The sequence below is a fragment of the Vigna radiata genome, unplaced genomic scaffold (genome assembly GCF_000741045.1).
Source record: "Vigna radiata var. radiata cultivar VC1973A unplaced genomic scaffold, Vradiata_ver6 scaffold_233, whole genome shotgun sequence".
NCBI lineage: Eukaryota > Viridiplantae > Streptophyta > Magnoliopsida > Fabales > Fabaceae > Vigna > Vigna radiata.
In genome coordinates, this window is record NW_014543121.1 from 480,177 (window position 1) to 500,113 (window position 19,937).

The 19,937-nt window shown below is 36.0% G+C and overlaps 3 protein-coding genes across 6 annotated transcripts; 1 reads left to right on the forward strand and 2 right to left on the reverse strand.

Moving 5' to 3' along the window:
- Nucleotides 1-1,443: 1,443 nt before the first annotated feature.
- LOC106753204 lies at nucleotides 1,444-7,556 on the reverse strand. 4 transcript variants are annotated; one of them, XM_014635001.2, is made up of 7 exons: nucleotides 6,984-7,556; nucleotides 5,134-6,599; nucleotides 4,799-5,050; nucleotides 3,727-3,807; nucleotides 2,754-2,943; nucleotides 2,454-2,557; nucleotides 1,444-1,674 (listed from the first exon to the last, which is right to left on the reverse strand). In XM_014635001.2, the coding sequence occupies exons 2-7, from the start codon at nucleotides 6,352-6,354 to the stop codon at nucleotides 1,618-1,620; spliced, it is 1,905 nt and encodes a 634-aa protein (XP_014490487.1). In that variant the 5' UTR covers nucleotides 6,355-6,599; nucleotides 6,984-7,556; the 3' UTR covers nucleotides 1,444-1,617. The 4 variants fall into 4 exon arrangements, with proteins under 4 accessions (XP_014490487.1, XP_014490484.1, XP_014490485.1 ...); XM_014634998.2 differs by having other exon boundaries at nucleotides 2,454-2,656; nucleotides 6,984-7,552; XM_014634999.2 differs by having other exon boundaries at nucleotides 2,454-2,656; nucleotides 6,951-7,552.
- Nucleotides 7,557-9,945: 2,389 nt separating this feature from the next.
- Nucleotides 9,946-10,515, forward strand: LOC106753201 (zinc finger protein CONSTANS-LIKE 5-like; the record flags this gene model as incomplete). The annotated part of the gene is made up of 1 exon (XM_022777424.1): nucleotides 9,946-10,515. A coding segment is annotated over one exon (507 nt), but the record flags the coding sequence as incomplete, so codon positions are not given.
- A 732-nt stretch (nucleotides 10,516-11,247) lies between these two features.
- Nucleotides 11,248-15,558, reverse strand: LOC106753205 (probable serine/threonine-protein kinase At1g54610). Its single transcript, XM_014635002.2, has 7 exons — nucleotides 14,915-15,558; nucleotides 14,486-14,770; nucleotides 13,541-13,858; nucleotides 12,702-12,929; nucleotides 12,529-12,629; nucleotides 12,320-12,440; nucleotides 11,248-11,803 (listed from the first exon to the last, which is right to left on the reverse strand). The coding sequence occupies exons 1-7, from the start codon at nucleotides 15,209-15,211 to the stop codon at nucleotides 11,477-11,479; spliced, it is 1,677 nt and encodes a 558-aa protein (XP_014490488.1). The 5' UTR covers nucleotides 15,212-15,558; the 3' UTR covers nucleotides 11,248-11,476.
- Nucleotides 15,559-19,937: the final 4,379 nt, after the last annotated feature.

Here is a 19,937-nt window from a genome sequence, read left to right on the forward strand (position 1 = left end):
AGAAGAATAAATAAGTTTTCCTCCTTTAGTTGCTTATAATGCAAGTTACCACTTTGTATAACTTTAGTTTTGATCTTTAGGCTAGTTAGGTAGCTTTATATACCTTTAGGATGATGTAGAATTGAGAGATGTGGGACCTAACACCTGTCTTAGATGTGATTTTTCATATATAAGGTCTCCAAATCTCACATCCCTTAGTTTACTCAACCTACTTCCTCTCCTACACCTATATAAGCAACCTAAGGCCTCCTTTGTAGCACACAACTTTCATTGAATGAAAATAAGAGTGATTTTCAATAAATTTCATTTCTTCTTTGAGATAAAATCTATCTCTTAATCTGAATTTTAGGTCTTATCTTGTGAAGAACAAGTGACGATCCTTCCTTGCATTTATTTTGTATCCTTCTAAGTGGCATGACTTCGATATCCTAAGTTTTCTTTCCTTTTCTCTCTTTCATTTTGCGTTTTTTAATTCCATGTATGATTCTTCTTATTTACGTTTTAGTTTCCTTGCTCTCTAGGCATGTATTTCCATATCACCATCTCATTCGAGTTGTTACATAGTTCCCTTTCATGGTTCAACTTGCTTTTAGTACATACCATCAGTTTTTTCTTCGTAAAATATATTTCAATCCATGATGGACGCCAAATATTCTTGCAGAGCCGAAATACACTCTAAAAAGACATTACAAGAAGAACTTCCAAGTATTCTTCAGCCTTCAATCTGAGATGTCTTTTCCCACACATCTAGGTAGTTCGAGATGTATCAAAAATTGATGTCTTCAAAGTTCAAATGGGAGATGCCTGCAAAGATACTATGGTGCTTAAGTATGCGTTGTTAGACAATAATAAAGGCTAGAATAAATATGTAATATGTACTTTGTAAACATTGATATTTATAGTGATTTAATGAGTTTTTACCTAGTTAGACATAGACAATCTAGGCAATTATTTAGGATTTTTCTAATTTGTTTGATCGTCATTTGCTCTAGTTGAGATGTCCTTACTAGTGTGATTTTGTCTTAGGTCATTAACTCATGATAGACGTGATGTGATGCCACACTATGTTGTCCAAGACGATTTGGTCATATATGGTACTGTTATAATGTATTGATAACATTAACAAAAATAAATAAATAATCATGTCGATGTGATATTGATGGTATCAATAGTGAGGAAGACAATAATGGTAATAATACTAATGACACTTTAGAATAACTCACATTATTAAATCAAGTGATAGATTCCACTGTTATCTTCTTACTAATTTTGCATAGAAAGGTTTTGAACAGAGAAAGAAACACAAGGTTATCAACCACTCCTTCCCTGTCCAATAGTTGTTTCCATATTAACTATTGCCTAAGCATAAAGTTTTAGCCACATCTCAAGCCTACTATTGTGTCATCTGAATGTAATGATAATAGGAGAACATAAGCACACTCATTAAGGGTCAAAGAAAATAGTACTATGTATCAAATATGAAAAGCTACAATACAAATTTTACATATTATTAGTTACATGGATGCAAATGGCATCCAAAATAGAAAAAATGAATTGTATGTGTACAACATTAACAACTGTATATATACAAAAACCATTGAGGGGGACAGAGGCATTTCAGCAGCTGATGTCGAAGTATTTTGGATTAGAAGGGAAATGATATTCCACGTGCAACTGCACACAAAAATATTATTAGAGGAGACAGAGAAATGAGAATCAAGTACGTGGCAAACTTTCCATAACTGATGCTTAACAATGTTTGAAAGCGTATTAAAATAAAGTGCGATGTTCTTCAAGCTCAAGACTGTTAAATTACATACATATAGTGAAGACATTGCAAGTCTTTAACAATTCATTAAGGTTGCACATTGTTAGTAGTCTCATGTTGAGTAGGATGAACAACTTAAACCTTGAGATTTTCTCACCTAATGGACTAGTTGAATTGAACTCTACCCTTGTACTTAAGCACTAACAATGATTAGAGTTATAAAGCAATATCTTAGTCATCAGATAAGGACAAAATACTAAGCCACTTGTGCAACTAATTGATCACTAGATATATAGTTTTACGAGGCTATAACACAAGCTCAAAACATAATTAAATAAACAAGGTTTCTAATCCAAGATCAGAGGTTCAATTAACGGTTTACAATACATATAAATTACAATCATGCTAAAAAAGTCAAATTTGTGTCAAAATTAGGCTTTCTTTCTTCATCAAGTAAATGTGAAGCTTGAAATTTTCTTGAGTCATTTAAATATTTTGCTCGTCTTTTAGTGTTTGAGCTTTGAATTGTATTTTTCTTTCATTATACACAATACAATAATCAGCCCCGGTTGCAGTTAATCTGGATTTGAGTCCAAAATAGTCTCTATAAATATGAAAGAGTAAAGTTGCGTACAATGATTCTCCTCCATACTAAGCCACTTCAATCAAATACATATTTGCATACCTTGCCCTCATCAGAATCTGAATGACGATGAGGAAACACTACCCTCATATCATCATACAAGTAGAAACTTCTTTCAGGTTCAATGTCAACAATATTCCTGACTTCTGCAGAGAGAGTGTCAGATTTGCACTTATGAACAGACCTTGAACGTCTTTTAGGAAAAGGGCACATAAAGCGAAGGTGAAGAGCATAAAGCAAAATGCCTGTGTTAATAGCATTGTCAAGGACCATGGAAGAAACAAGTAAAAAAAATGTCTTCATCAGTGAGGAATGTGATTGAACTAAAGAATTCTTCCTTACCAGCCTTTGAACATGTAAAACTATCAAACTCTCCGCATTTTGAGGTGAGAAGATCTTTATCTCCGTGACTGATGGTCATGATCATCGGAGGCTTGTCATCATCTCTAATATCATAATCTTTTTGGCTTTCCTTTCCCATCATGGACTTCGATCCAGACGCAGTTAAAGTCACCTTTTGCCGCAAGAATGTCTACTTTAGAGGAATACAAGAAAAGCTCATCACACATGGAATTTATAAGAGTTTTGGTATAAGCAGTGTATTGGAAGGGATAGAAATGATATTCCCATATTGTACATATTTAAATACAACTTATAGTTCAAATTACTTTAGCAAAAGCAGGCTGAGTGCCAAGCCCAAAAAAGGGTTTTGCAGACACCATTCAAGGCATGATAAGGGCAGGTAGAATTTAATTTAACTCAGTGTCCGTATAAAAACTTGCTCATCTCTATTCAATATGCGAGGACATGGAAAAATTTATGCGATTACTTTCTGTTATACATCAAGCAATCATTGATTAACTGCTGTTGGAATAGAGATCAAACCAGCATAAGTCTTTAATGTTGAGGTCCCGTTTTAATGAAGTCTCCTTAAACCAAGTTGATCCAATTGGCCATTATACTCCTTTTAACTCATTGTATCCAATCATTTGCCTCACCGTTTTCATTATAATTAATACTGTCATGAACCAACTCTCCCAAAAAGCCTGACATAATGACTCTTACACGAGTCATTTGGGCGTAAAGTATGCACAACAATGTTATCCGTCCTGATATTCAATCTTTATTAGGGAAACAAAGTGAAAGGATTGAAGTGGAGACCATTTGATCAGAGACTAGGATATACCATACATGAACCAAATAGTTTAAGATGTTGGGTAAGAGTACATGAATAATCTGCTTTTTGTTCTTTTTTTAAATAACATGCAAATCGATGGCTTCCTGGAGACATAACTTTGAATGTGATATATCCTACCTTGGTACCAGCTGGCATGTCACTCAAATCATAATTGCAGAAGAAGGTATGGATAGGTGTTCTCTCTGGATTGCTAAGAACCTGCGTTTGGGTAAGTCAGTTTGTTACAAACAATTTGGTACAACCATGTAGAATTCCACACGTTAAATCTAGTTGTTTCCACACAGAACCATGGCTATGAAATTCATGTTAAACAAAGCCACATTACCTTTGGCAAATATGATCCTAGCTTAGTAAACCCAGATGGCCGAGAGTAAGAATTTAGTTTGGTTGTTAGTATTTAGGCAATGAATTGAGATGGCAGATGATACTGACAATTAGCTACTAATCATACAAACAATTTGGTACAACCATGTAGAATTCCACACGTTAAATCTAGTTGTTTCCACACAGAACCATGGCTATGAAATTCATGTTAAACAAAGCCACATTACCTTTGGCAAATATGATCCTAGCTTAGTAAACCCAGATGGCCGAGAGTAAGAATTTAGTTTGGTTGTTAGTATTTAGGCAATGAATTGAGATGGCAGATGATACTGACAATTAGCTACTATTCATGCATCCAGAAACAGACCAAGGTGGCCCTGACAATGCCAAAGTCACTGTCATTCTGAAATCAGTGATGACAGCAGGCACAACATATTTATTTTATCACACACTGTTTCTTGGCGTATACAGCTTATACTAAAGCTTTCAAATTGATCATGTATCAGATGTGAATATAATTTAACATCAATCCAAGATTTGTGGTGCACTAGTGACAAACAGAAAGACTTCTAGCAAACACACTTGCCTCTACACACTGTCAAGTAGTCACTTCTTTTAATATCTAAATAAGAAATCGTATTTACCTTCAAAGATCTAACTGATGAGTGGTATGATCATATAATGCTAACATGTCATGTTTTATAACAGTATAAAAAATATGGAATAGATGATAGAGTAATCAAAATATTAAGTAATGCACCAAGTCCTCAACCTCTGAATTTCCATTTAAAATATTAAGTAATTAATTCAAAGAAAGAAGGGAAGGAATTTCGTTAAAAACTACAAAGGTCTAATAGTGATTTACCAGTTGAATACGTCCTTTCATAGGTATACGTAAGCGGGGCTTTTCAGATCGTGATTCACCCATGCTAAGGGTTCTCTGAAATTTGGCAACTCTAGCCTTGCTTGATAATAACTTTCCTAAAAGATTTATTGATGAATAATAAAGTAAGTACTTGTCACCATCGACGCTGGTTACTGCAAATGGTATTTTTTGTGATTGAGGTGAGAAATTGCCTCCAGTTACATTAAGCATGGCAAGAAAGCCTTCAATTTTCTGCAAAAACAAAACACTAACAATTTGATATAAAATAACAGAAAGGGCAGACAAATTGTGCCAACTTCATTAGAAATTCCAACCTGACAAACTTTCCCAGATAGTAGGCGACCAGATAGCAAAGATTCCTCAAATGAACCAACTAGGGACCTTCTAACTGGCAGTCTACTCACAGTTCCACATAATTTGGCATCCTGAGGAGGAAAGCTACCAGGATGAGTCCAACACTCTTTCAAATCTATTATGTTATCAGCAGTGAACAGGTCAGACTTTTCCCGCATATTGTTGGAATTCAGCCTTGATTTACTTGGTATCTCCAGTGCAGATAAACTGCCTTCACAAGTTCTAGCAATTTGTTCAACATTTTTAAAAGTCAAATTGTCATCATCCAAGATAATATCAATATTCTTGTATCCCCCCAAATTTTTATTTTTAGAAGATTCTTTACCCAGAGGAGACAAAAGAAAGGGAGGTGGTGATAAATTTTTTTGGGGTATAGACATTGCAGCTGTTTGAGACGTTGGTTTAGTTGTCTCTGCGGAAACATTACGTACTGAAGATGGTTTGAACTGCTTATAAGACCATGGTTCTGCATGTTCACAATGTGAATGGTGATGACTACTATATACAATATGGTTCATATCAGAGTCATTGCAAGATGACTTAGTAAATCTCTGAAAACAAGATGTAGACCAGATCTTGGAGAGGATACGATTGTTGTTTCCAATATCAACCTTCGTATACTCATGTGAAACAACAGAATTATCATCACGAACCGAGCGAAATTGATAAATACCACCACCAATGTCTAGTGTGTCACCTTTAAAAGGATCCGTAAGCAGAATCCCGTTCAAAGGTGACAATAACCGCTTTCTGACTTGGGACTCAGAAGCTTCAGTTGCCTCACTGGTGACTTTAAACGCAGTTGACGAAAATCCATTTCCATCATAACCATTAACACGAGGTGTTGATGCTCTTATTTGAAAACCTACTGTCCTAGGTATAGGTTTCTGCATAGTTTCCCTAGCATTAACAGATAACCTGCCAAATTGTTCTATGGGATCAGCCTTTAACGTAGCATCTTTACACATACTTGAAATGTGTGATTCTTTTGAAAGCTCTGGAACATTTTTAAGTTCAGATTTAAGCACATCAATGTGCATGCCATTACCCAGGTCTTCACAAGCCAAAAAGTTCATCCTGTAGTTGTTTCTGGTTACTCTTGGCATAGTTTGCACAAATGTGTCTAGAGATGCTGCCACTTCCTCAGCCGTGCAGCCTGAACACAGCTGTGGCAACCCCATTTTTATTTTTCTGGCAGGGTTCTTCAAAATTTTCAAAAACGATTCACTTCTTCAATTACTATCTTTCATCATCACCATCTTCTAAGTGTATTCATGTATCAGCATTGGTACAATTTTGTTTCAACTGTATTCTAAAAAAACACAGCCAGAACCAGCGCAGATGTAAATAAATTGATTCCCTCCAACGAAAAGTTAAAATCTTATAGATCACACTTTACAGCATCATCACACTAGGAGGCACTCTCCTGTAGAAATGAAGAAATTATTGGTAAGTTCCTATAGATAACACTATGCATACACATGCACTCACCTTATTACATTTCTTACAACTTTCTTTTTCTAAGGTATTAAAATTGCTCAAGTTTAACCATAAATTAATCTCTGGAGAGAACAAGGAATACTCAGCACACCCTTTAAACCCAATGATTCCCACTTTGCCCTTAAACCCAGACAACCAATCTTATAGCTAGGTGAAAAGCCACTAGTCCACAAGTTTTATTTGCATGATTTGGATTAAAAATTAATGTGAACACATAATTGTATTTATCCTTAAAACCACACGAAAAACACGGAATATCCAAATGCAAGACCCTCACATGTTTCTCTAAGACATCAAGAGTTTAAAGTACCGAAACAAGAAGCTGTGGGGCATGATGAAAAGACTCGCCGCAACGTGCGGTTCAAATGACAGTCAGATAATCCATACGTATGCTCACAATTCAATCTTGCTACCACAATTGACTAACGATGCCAATCAAACGAAGAAATTTTAGCAAACTCCACAACATTAAAGGACTAATATGTCTAAGATGTCCTTCTTCATCTTCCTTGAAGAGAGCTGTGTTGTTGAAGCTGGCAGGTATTAGCATGTCTCACGTTAAACGGGGTTGGGTGTTGGGTGTTAGGCGTTGGTGGATGAGGATACGATACGGATTCATAGCCAGCGCTGGTAGAAGCAATCAATTTGTGGGGCAAGCCTTAGCCAGAATTTTCTGGCTGTCTGTTTTTGTACTTTGAAAACCACAACTTGCAAAAGGGAAACCTCAAGTTGGGTTTGTGAGTTTGAGTCAAGTTGCGGTTCTCTTTTTTTTTCTTTTTGTATACCATCTCTGCCCGTGACATGTGTCAAACCATATCAACAAATGCAAGAGCATGTTTATATTTTTAGGACCATTTACCTTCATACCAACCTACATTCTTTGATAAAAATATATGCAGCTCTGTTTCTCATTATCGACTACATCCGCTGGCGTTGCGTATTTAGCTTGGAAACGAACTCTATCCATTTGCTTATTATAACATGTTTATTTCCATTTCTCCATTTGGGATGTACCTATGCCTTTCATTTTCTGAGATGGATTAGTTGATTAACAGCTCTCATCGACCCCTCAAATCCAATTCTTATCCTCTGCACGTAAATAAAATTTATAAAATTTGATGATAGGTAATGGGTATTGAATAAAGTAAAAATTATATATATAATTAATTTATCTTGTATTAAATTCACATATAATCATCTATTTATAATAAAAAAGTATTTACTAAGCTTAAAATACATATAAGAAATAGGGTTAAATATGTTTTTAGTCCTTATACTTTGGAGCGATTTTGATTTTAGTCCCTCTTTCAAACTAAGGTATAATTTAGTCCTTCAACATTAGAAAACTATGGTTTTAGTCCTTTTTACCAAATTTTTTTAACTTTATTTGCTGTTTCAAACGCGTTTCATTATAATATTTGGATTGTTTACACTGTTTGACACATTTTTGCTTCAATGTTAACTGAAAAACGCGTTTGAAACAATAAATAAAGTTAAAAAAATTTGGTAAAAAGGACTAAAACCAGAGTTTTCTAAAGTTGAAGGACTAAATTGTACTTTAGTTTGAAAGAAGGACTAAAACCAAAATCGCCCTAAAGTTTAAGGACTAAAAACATATTTAACCCTAAGAAATAATAATAAACTAACTATAGATAAAAAGATAGAAATAATATATTTAACTCTCTTCCTCAAATTGTTGCATACAAATAGTATGTATCAAGCTTGCTACTAATATAATCAAAGACTTAGTGAAAATAGTATTTACCAAGTTGTTAATAATTTGCAAAGACGAAATATCAATTTAGAATGCATTGTTGACATCCCGTGCATAAAGAGGTTATTGTTGAAGAGTCACCACAATTATAAATAAACTAACAAAAATCATCTTTGCTACATGAGAAAAAACATATACGGACATATCAAATGCAATGGTGACAAAAGAGAGATCAGAAGAGACAATAGAGAAAGAAACTATGGATGAACACGAGAGAGAAACCTTAAACATCCAAGATTCTCCAATCAAGTCACCTAAAAAAGGAAAAAGTGCACCCTTAATGCTCTAAATAATTCTTGAGAGGATACGAGGCGTAGGACAACATAAAACTAACCTAAAAGAAGAAAAAGAGCGACCTCGACGCTTTGAATCACTATAAGACATGCCACCATGCACAACAAAAAAGATAGCATATGATGAAGGCGTTGTTTATAACATGGTGGTTGCTTGTCCGAGATGATGCAAACAGTGTACTCATCGATTGAAACTAGAACTCCGTAGTAGTAGCGGTAGATGATGACACTGTCGACAAACGTAAATGGCGCTGCCATTGACAGTTGTGGTATAGTGATAAATGCAACAAAAAATTTTTCCTTAAAAGATCCTTAGACTCTAGATAAATATAATAAAAATGCTTAATTGTTTTCTTTGTTCTTAGTTTTAAGGGTTAAATATGTTTTTCGTCCCCCAACTATTGGCCATTTTTGTGTTTAGTCTCTCTTTCAAACTATAGTACAATTTAGTTCTTCAACTTTAGAAAATTATGGTTTTAGTCTTTTTTACCAAATTTTTTAAACTTTATTTGTTGTTTCAAGATCGTTACATTATAGCATTTGGATTGTTTACACTGTTTGACACATTTTTGCTTCAATGTTAACTGAGAAACGCGTTTGAAACAACAAATAAAGTTAAAAAAATTTGGTAAAAATGACTAAAATCAGAGTTTTCTAAAGTTAAAGGACTAAATTGTACTATAGTTTAAAAAAAGGACTAAACACAAAAACAACCAATAATTGGGAGACGAAAAACATATTTAACCCTAGTTTTAATGCAGTATGTCAAGTTCATCCACTTTTTTAAAAAAGTTTCAATTACTTCCAAACTTAGTCTAAAAGTATCAATTTTATCTAAACCTAATAAAATTTGTCTCAATAAAATCTCTTCCGTTAAAAATAGGTAGAAATTGGCGTTAATATTTTTTCTCTCTATTTTGTTTTTCTGAACACAACAGCTTTTGATAAAAATCAAATATTCCTAAAAAACCTTTGAAAAAAAAAAACTAAACAAAAACCAAGTAAGAATTTGTTGTTATCAGAACCCAATTTTGATCTCTTGACCAGCCACCGTCTCCATCCCCATCTCCGTCACCATGAATCACATTTAGAATTCGGCTGAGCCGCTGAATGGAACTCGTAATGTATATACGAGGGGATGGTTTCGATAAAAAATCTCGTAGATGGGCTAATTTTGGAATTTGCTTTGAGTGGTAAAACAGTGAATTGATATCGACTCCGACATCCACTCTGCCAACCCCCTCGCGCGCCGCCATGACCGCATCCCCGTTAAGCCTTTCTTCGACTCCGCCGACTCCATCGTCAAGGCCTCTGCCGCTGCCTCCATCGGCTTCATCATTCCTTCTGACGACGCCATCACTGCTTCCGATGCCTGCGCACTCGACGACCCCGACGCCACCGCCTGGTTCATCCCCAACCCTAACTTTAGGGCAAAAATCATGGACGCCCTTGACATCAAGTCCAAGGAGATCTTCTACTCAGAAATGGACCCCTTCCTCGACTTCGATTACTCAAACTTTTTCCACAACAACAGCTCCGGAAACGACAATGTCGTTCCAGTTCAAACCAAACCTTCCCTCGCTCCTTCTATCATCGATAACCACCAACTATCAGAAAGTTGTTTCAACATCGATTGTTGCCGCACCAAACTCTCCTCCATTAATTACCCATCCCAGTCTCTCAGCCAAAGCGTGAGTACTACCACACAGTAACGAATTTGAAATATTATGTATAAATTTTTGGTCTTCCAGTGAATTGACTTGAGAATTAAATTATGTAACAGGTTTCGTCGTCATTTTTGTTCTTGCATAAGGATGGAGGAGAAAGCCCGTTTACTTTTTTTTCAAGAACTTTAAAGGGGCTGCATCTTCATCTTCACCTCGTGTAGAATTAGAATATGTAATGTAAACTCTTTTCACTGCCTTACACTATCAAACAATAAGATCAAGATATATTCAAATGAAAAGTGTTATCATTTTATGCTCCAAAGACTAAAAAAAAGTTGTTGTGTTCAGATAAACAGATAAGAGAGAAAAAAAAATTAACCCCATTTCTACCTATTTAGCAAAAGGGAAACGGTTAGACGAAATAATCGAAACAATTATAGCTTTTTTCTTTTCTACTAGTTTCAAACTTTGCTTCATTTATTTTTTTTTTTCTAAAACTATGGTTAAAATTATCGTGATTTATTATTTCATAAATTAGTTCATGTATTCACAAATTTTTTTCATTTTATCTTATTTTGTTTCTTCTGAATACATGTAAAAAATGAAATAACATTCATGGACAAATTTATTTCCTTTTATTTTATCTTCCTCTACTTAAGATACTACTTAAGATACTTATGAAAGAAACTTGTCTGCGCAGATCTTAACTAAATTAAGGAACATCTATAAATCAAAGCATCCATGGACGGAAATTCGAGTACTTGTTTAAAAATAATTTACAAGCTACGCTAAGTCGAAACATTTCGAAAGGACCTGAAGAAGTCCTCCCACAAACTGTACAGCAGAGAATTTAATCCACTAAATATACAAATGTAGGGGGATCCCCGTTGTAATGTTGATTATACAACAACTTTATGCCAAATGAAATACAAAAAAAAAAAAAAAAAAAAAAAGGAGCGAGGCGAAAAAAACAATTGAAAACCATAGCAATAAGCAAAAAAAAAAAAATGTATGGCGGCCTAAATCATTGCTATCCTCACTCTAGGATGCCAAAATCAAAAGGAACTCATTATTTGCTCCTAAATAACAAATCCATAGAAAGTCCAACTGTTGATGGCTTAAATGGACGAATGAATTTCCATGATGACGCCATCTGGGACTCTTCTTTTTTGGCTTTCCTCCCTCTGTGATGTCCTGCACCAGCATGACTTCTAACGGGTCCAGAAGGTTTTGAATTAAATATCCCTGAGGAAAACGAGGTGTCGGGGACGCCAAGCGAAACTGGCCCTTTGTTTGATGCAGCATCCTGTAGATATCCAACTGCTCCATCTTGATGAGGAGGAGGAAATTTCTCACTCTTGCTTTTTGCATTTGCATGCGTTACAACTCTCCACCTCTGAAATTCAGTGAGAAACACATGTAATGGTGCTCAAGGGAGCATATAAGACCCTAAGTGAAAAGCTCAATTTACCATGCAATCATGGAATCAAACAAAAGTTTCACAAAATTCCATGCTCTCAAGGAATATAAAATATGATCACCAAAAACATTTTAAATGACAGGGTAGAGACATGATCAAAGAATCTTAAGTAAGAAAATGCTAAAGAATCTACGACTCGATTGTTAAGTTCCAGACTGCATTACAAATTGTAACAACTATAACCAACCGGGAAAATCAAGGTTTCTTGAAAATATTATGTCAGTTTTAGTATGCAAAGGAAAAATAGAGGAAGCTCGGGCCTAAAAAAGTCATTAATCCAAGAGTAGAGTACCTATGATATTTCAACTATTCACGGATGCGTACAACACACAAGCACGAACTTGGTATGAAGGAATAAAATTTAAAACAAACACAGCAAAACCAAGTGAGGCCAAGAGGATATCAAACACGACGACTACGTGTCTGACTTACATCTAAGTTTGTTTGGATCTCTGCATTTGCTTCAGGGGCAGGAACAGCACGGCCACGCTCGCGTGCTCTGCCTCTTTTGACACCATCAACTGTACTAGCTTTTCCACTTAGAGCCTTTTGCCTGAGGAAGAAACGAAAATCACCAGTGAAAAACTGGACAAAGACAGTTGAGAAGTTAATTATGAAACATGAGAAGAGCAGAAGGGAACCTTCTTGCTTCTTCATCTCTCAGCTTTACATCCAATTCTTTGCTGGGAGGATACTTTGGCAAACTCGATGGTTCACAAGCATAGGGCTCTGTGGTAAAGAACTGCCGATACAAAACATTTGAAATTTATTACATCATGAATGCAAGGTTAATAAATATACAGTGATCACTCACTTCACTATTCAGTGCTTCTGAGGCAGTTCCACGGTCATCAGGATCTATTGCAAGAAGAGTTTCAATTAGAGGTAGAGAAGATGGACGGAAGTCTTTGAATGTTTCTGAGATGCAACTTTTATATGGCTGCTGAGGCTTAAAGATTGTAGCATTTGGCAATTTATACTTCCTCCAATATTCCTCAGATGGAGAGCCACACAACTTAAATATTTTGTGGAGCTGTTCAACCTAAGCCAAGCAACTCAAAATTCAGTCATGTATCATCCTGAACATGCTCATTTCAAAAGCCATTGAAAAAAAAAGGATGTTGGGAAACAAAAAGATACAGACAGTGAAAGTGAAATATGATGAATCAACTTCAAACATTAGTGCTATAATGTAAAGGGTACAATTTTCACACAAAGGATATAAACTAAATACTCTGTAATGATAAACTAAATTACTAAACGGTTCTCATTTTCTGATAGTTTCCCTTTCATTTAGCTTTTGTCTTTAAGATAGATTTTGCATTTTAGTTGATATTCTATATCTGCTCCATCAGGATGGTAGATTACTGCCATCACCAAACAAGCTAAAAGTTGATGACACTGTCAAACGCAAGCCCTCTATCTTTCTCCAACTTGGGTGTGTCTAAGAGAACTTCCCAATAAATTTGCCAGTAAAGAAAGATGCTACCTGTACACAAAGCCTCAAAAGTGACTCTGGGAAAGGAGCAAGATGGATTACAAACTACTGACGGGTACTTAAAAAATTTATAAACAGATTAGAAGCATCGCAATGAGTATACAAAAATATGAAGTTTAGAGAACAGAACCTGTAAACAAGTTGAAGAGTAATACCTCTGTTCGGCCAGGCATTATTGGCTTTCCAGAAAGCAGCTCTGCCAAGATGCAGCCAGCACTCCAAAGGTCAATACCCACACCATATAATGTAGCTCCAAGAAGAAGCTCGGGAGGACGATACCAAAGGGTCACCACTCTACTTGTCATTGCCTGTTTTATCTTGGGATCAAAAAAAGTTGCCAGTCCAAAATCTGCAATTCTAAGGATTCCTTCATTGTCTATAAGCAGGTTGGAACCCTTGATATCACGGTGCAACACGCCTCGACTGTGGCAATGCTCAAGACCAGAGAGTAATTGCTTCATAAAGCATTTAACCTGTCATAGAGAATATACTGAGAGACAAATCAGCCTTTCAGTAAGAGTTTTCCTTTTGCTTTTTAATATGAATGAGTCTATCCTCCTCCTAGTTCATAAGTAATTAAAACAAATCATTGCTTCATACAACTCCACCAAGTACTAAATGCGACAATCACCATTAATCCAGAAATAACCCTTGAATGATTTAACATTCACATTGCAACAGTTTGCAACTTTAACTGTTAATTCACACGCCTTATGTAACACCAAACCTTTTTTTTCCATTAAAATTAGAGGTAGACTTCAAAAAATATTATAATGTCTCCACAATAGCAAAATAATCAACCAGACCCTTCTCAACAATAGCAAAATAATCAACCAGACCCTTCTCAACATGTACAAATTTAACGGTAGACTTGCTTTCTCATTGGATGAAAAGCAAAATTACTCCTAATTAAACAATGCATTTACTTCATAGACAGACATAATAAATGAATTTTCAAAAACACCGACATCAAAGAAGGGTGAGATAAACAAGAAAGCAAACATGCTTAAAATTGTACACGATACCCAACATCGCCTACAAAGCTCTAGGAGAAAGATAAAAACCCAACTTTTGCACACGGCTGCTTAAAATTGTGGTACCTGAGGTTCAGTGAACTTGACCCCTTGGCCAGCCGCAAGCCCTGCGAGATCATGCTCCATATACTCAAACACCAAATATAAACTGCACGACATTCTAGAAGTAACCAAACCCTCAAGCTTCACCACATTGGGGTGATCAAGCCTCCTCAAAACAAGTATCTCTCTCGCCATGAACTTCACACTCTCCGGCTCCAAATTGTCAAATCTCACTTTCTTCAATGCCACAATCTTCCCCGTAACAAGGTCCCTAGCCTTATACACGTTACTATAGGTCCCTTGTCCAATCTGAACAACACGATCATAGAAAACAACACAAAAAACAACATTTACTAAAATAGATCCATTTTTCATTTTTTTTATTTACTAATAAAACAAAAAGAAAAATACTTCACGAAAAGAGAAAATTAAAAAGTAAGAGTTTCGAAAAACCTTAGCAAGCTTCTCGAAAGTATTGGCTCGACGAGGAGTCCAATCGCCGATTGCTTCGCCGGCGACGGCCACCAACCACGACGGCCATCCCTGATGCGTGACAGCGCACGGGTCGAGTATAGGTTTCCGGCGTTCCAGCGCCGGAAGAGTCCCCGGAAAATCGCCGGTATGCAGGTTTCTTTCCTTATCTCGAACCCTAACGGCATTATTAACTTCTCCGGTAGCAACTTCCTGCTGCTCTCTCCCGCGACGGCGCTGTACTCCGGCACGCGCCGGCGTCCCGAGCACGCAACCCATCTCTCAAGGGAGGCGGCTTACGGCGGCGGCAGAACACGGAAAACGCATGGAACCAAGGAAAAAAAGCAAACAAAAAACTAAGCACCCGCAACCCTCGTGATGATTGGCAGCGAGCGACGGCGGTTTCTGTGAAGAGCGAAGACGGAAACGGGGAAGAAGGTTTAAGCTGGGTTGAAGTGTTTTCCGTAGATGTATGTGTTGTTGTGAGTGTGATGAAGGAGAAGTGAATAGGGTGCAGGGGAAGGGGATTGATTGTGTGGAACGCATGCAGGTTGAATAAACGACACAGCGCGTGGGTAAATAACGGAAATGCCACTGCGTCTGAAAGTCTGAGCTGGTATTGTCAGTTAAATGGTGGTTATGGAAGGAAGAGGCAGAAAGTCCAAAACGACACATCGTTGTGACGTCACTTATCTGAGACCGAAAAGGTCAAGGAGCTGCCATAAAAGTAAAAGGGGAAGAAATTTTTGCCTTTCTGTTCCGTGGAAAACTAGTTCCGCTGTTATTATCTTTTTCATTTCACTATTTTTTTTTTTTTTGCAATTCTCATTATTTGACTTTCCGGTTGGGACCAGTTATTGCCAGGTTTGAATTGATCTAAATTCCCAATTCATATTTTAGGTGCAATGATTTAATTGCTTTCAACCAATGGATGATGAAGTTATTGGCTTCAATTCAATTCTCAAATTGAAATTTTTTGTCAAATCTTCTGACAAATGAAGTTTACTTCCACCCACCCTGCCAAACATAATAAATTGTGCCCCTGCATTAATTACACCTAACCGAGAAACTATATCTAGAGAGTGAGGAGTTCAAAACTTTTACATTTTAATATTTGGTCACCAGGTCAAGTTAAAGTTAAAATAAAATTATGAGTTAGTCAATAAATGAAATAATAATAATAGTAATGGAATGTTGAAGCCATGTTTTGAAAGGTTTCCATTGTTTTTGACATTTTCAGTTCACATTGACGCTTCTAGAGGAACTATTTTAATTTGCTGAACAAGACTACACGAACACATGTCACTGCCTATCACTTTTCGGGGAACTAATCAATATGCACTTTCTCTTTATTTTTGTTACTTCTTAACTAGAAAAGATAAATCTTACGGTGAAATGTATGATGTTAATAAATGTATTTAAGAATTTTAGTAAAAGATATCTCACATGTCTAGCTAATTACATATTATCATTTGTTTGAAGAAGTAACCATTCTAGAACTATTTATACTTCATTAATATCAATATGTTTATTAGAATCCTCTTTAAATTTTATCTCACTTACTTGAAAAAGAAGAAGTAAGGAGTACAATGCATTAAACACAAAATGCAGTAATGTTTCGTTTTGTGTGTGAGAGAGCAACAAAAGGGGTTTTAAATACATTGATAATGGTTACTTTAATGTATGATATCACTTGTTTTTGAAAGGAACAAAAGTTGGAAAGTGATTGTTAAGCTCTTGGCAAGTGTACCAGATCGTTATCAAGTAATATAAACGGTAAGATCGAGTATCGTTCTTCCCAAGGACTCTTAGGCCTTATCTTTCATGTAAATTGATTGCATAAGACTTGGAAAGGAAATAATTTTGTAGTTGTATGCAAAACGAAAATAAATATGTAAATGCAAGCGAATCAATTGGCAAAGAAAAGATATGAATTAATGAAGTTGTTGAGGTTTACAATTTCATCCTTATCCACTCTCTTATATTTACTTTTCTTATTAAATTCGCTTTATTATCAAATTATTATGCAACTTTCTTAGCCTACTCTAAACCCGATCTCTTGACGAAAAGAGCCTACCACTAATTACTAATTCACAATCTCTAGTCTCCCTAAGTAATTAGCAATGCAATATATTACAGAAGCAAATACAATTGATCGTCTTACCCCTATCTCTAGGCAGTATTGCTTAATCAAGGGAATTCCTATCAGTTAATGACTTTCCCGTACATCTCCGTATCGACAAAGGCAAATATCTTCTTACCGAATGAGTTAAACGATAAGAGCATTAATCATATATAAGAAACCCAACAATTGATAATACAAGCATATGAATAAAATAAGAATTTCAATATAAAAGAGTTTCAAAAGGATTATATTGTTCCCCAACAACAAAGGGTTTAGTTCACCATACGCATGGTGAAACTAAATGGAATTAATGAAAAACATGAAAGAGTAAACCCTAGATTTGATAAATTGGAGCCTAAGCATCCAAGAAACCGCCTCCAAGGAGTGTAGAATTGCTTTGGACGTCTCTGCTTGCCAAAAGATTACTCTAAAGGTCGCACTAAGGCTATTTATAACGCATAAAAGTAACAGAATTTAAGCCCAAGCCCAGCATTCCAACTCAGCGCTTAATTTGACCGCTCAGCGGTTTGCCTCCAAGTCGTCGACCGCTCAGTGGTCCATTCCGCCGCTCAAGCGAGAGATAGTGGAATCACCTTCGCAACTGGCGCTCAGCGCTGGAAATAGCGGTGAGCGGTGAACTTGACTCTTCTTTTCTTCCTTTTTTCCTCTTTAATTTCTTGAGTCTAAGTCCTCCCTTCTTCACTTCCATCCTCAAATCTCATCAAATCCTACAAAACAATACAAAAACAAGCATAATATCTCTAAAAACAACTTTTGACTCTCTTTTGACTAAACTAAGTGTTTTGCTTGATCCCATGATCATTATAAGCCAAAAAGGGTGTGTTTGTAAAAATAACGGTTTTTAGACCGTTATCACAACCCCAAACTTAGAACTTTGCTTGCCCTCAAGCAAAGAAGACAAAACTTGGCTTTCCACTTTTTCATCAAAATAGTTCAACAATCCCAAAGTTCATTTTTCTCACTGATAACGGTTTAAAAACCGTTATTTTCATACTTAATTTTGATATCAAATGCACCCTTTTGACTTAAAAACTTGCTTGGAATCATGATTTTTCTTTAGCTTTGTGAATAAAAGAGTTGAGGACATGTTTTATGATTTTATCGTTAAATTCCCTTGATTTTGTAGGTTTTTGGAGTGATTTGAAGGAATGGTTGAATTATCAAATAGTAGTGTGTAGAAAAGTCAAACAGAATACAAAAAAGTCAACCAGTTGACCAAAATGCTGAAAAGTTGACTAGAATGCAGTTGACCAGCGCCCAACGGTGAAATTGACCATTGGGCGGTGGCGTGGCTTGAGGGAAACCGTCGGGCGGTGAAACTAAGGCGTTGGGCGGTTTTCAGATGGGCTTGGACCTGTTTTCTATGATTTTTATGATCTGTTTGGGCTTGGACTTGTTTTCAGTTATTTTTATGCCCTATTTAAAGGCCAGAACGTCTTAGGGTTTGTATCTTTTGATGGCTTAGGCACAGAAACACACTTTTCACCCCTTTGGGGCTAGATTTGGAGATGGTGACAGCTCTCCTTTTCTCCTTTTTAGGGTTTCTATCTCTTTCATTCCATTCTTCACCTAGTTTCTCCATGACGATGGGGAACTAATCTTATTTGTTGCTGGGGAAAGATGTAACCTCTAAACTCTCTTATATTGAAATTCTTATTTATATATATGCTTGTCGTATGCTTTGATTATCAATTGTTGGGTTTCTCATCTGCGCTTAATGCTTTTATCGTTTAACTCATTCAACAATTGTTGTTTGTCTTTATTGATACGGGAACGTACGGTACTGTCATGAACTGGTGGGAAATTCCTTGATTAAGCAATACCACCTAGGGATATGGGGGTAGGACGATCAATTGTTTTTGCTTCCGTTTATCATGCATTGCTAGTTACTAGGGGAGGCTAGGGATAGCAAGCCAATAATTACTAATAGGCTCTTTCCGTCGAGGGATCGGGTTAAGGGTAAACTAAGAAAGTTTGCATGACAATATGATAATAAAGCAAATTTAATAAGAAAAGTAGATATACGAGAGTGGTTGGGTGAAATCTGAATCCTAGCAACAAATCCATCTTATATTATCAACATCATCCATCCATTTTTGTGTTTAACCTCAATTGATCAAATTGCAATCATGTTTATTTTTTCCGCACTTTACATTTAAATCCCCTAAAAATATTTTGTTCTTATAGTCTTGATTGGTTAAGCAAAAGCACAACAGTTTAGTGCCGTGAGTCTCTTGGGAAAACGATACTTGGACTTACCATTTATTATTACTCATGGTAGAACTATTCTATGTGTGTGATTCATAACTGATTAGACTTTCTATCTTTCTACCCCTTTCTTTCTATCTATTTATCTTTCTGTTTTTGTTTTTATTTCTTTGTAAAAAAAAAATATCTTTTATTGTTTTTAATTTTTGGGCTACTTTTGTGCTCTAGTGCAGTGTTCTTTAGTGTATGCAGGAAAAAGTTTTTGGTACTAGGAGCACAAGATCATCATGAGGCAGATAAGAAAGGAGAATTGGTTCACCAACACCCTGATGTGAAAAGTGACAAACCTAAACCTGTCATATCAGTGAAATTCAAAAATAGGTTATGGGTTGTCAAGACTATCAAAGCAAACAGAATTATGAAGATGGAGGATCATTAGAGTTGGTGACAAGAAAAGTCTCGAGATGTTGTTGGTGACATGGAGGAAGGAAGAACGCCAACAGAAAATATCAACACCTACTGATGGGTGTTTGGGGTTTACCAGGTCAAGCTAATGACGTTAAAAGAGCGCTTGCTGGGAGGCAACCTAGTTTCTGAATTTTTTATCTTTTATTTTGTTTTGATTTGATTTGATTTGATTTGATTTGATTT

What these genes read in the sequence shown, in the direction of transcription:
- LOC106753204 (XM_014634998.2), bottom strand. Translation starts at nt 6,354, where the DNA reads ATGGGGTTGCCACAGCTGTGTTCAGGCTGCACGGCTGAGGAAGTGGCA. An exon ending in TATCTGGGAAAGTTTGTCAG is followed by an intron (nt 5,051 to 5,133) that starts GTTGGAATTTCT and finishes TTGTTTTTGCAG; the next exon opens with AAAATTGAAGGCTTTCTTGC. An exon ending in TGAAAGGACGTATTCAACTG is followed by an intron (nt 3,808 to 4,798) that starts GTAAATCACTAT and finishes ACCCAAACGCAG; the next exon opens with GTTCTTAGCAATCCAGAGAG.
- LOC106753205 (XM_014635002.2), bottom strand. Translation starts at nt 15,211, where the DNA reads ATGGGTTGCGTGCTCGGGACGCCGGCGCGTGCCGGAGTACAGCGCCGT. An exon ending in TCAAGTTCACTGAACCTCAG is followed by an intron (nt 13,859 to 14,485) that starts GTACCACAATTT and finishes TCTCTATGACAG; the next exon opens with GTTAAATGCTTTATGAAGCA. An exon ending in CAGAAGCACTGAATAGTGAA is followed by an intron (nt 12,630 to 12,701) that starts GTGAGTGATCAC and finishes TTGTATCGGCAG; the next exon opens with TTCTTTACCACAGAGCCCTA.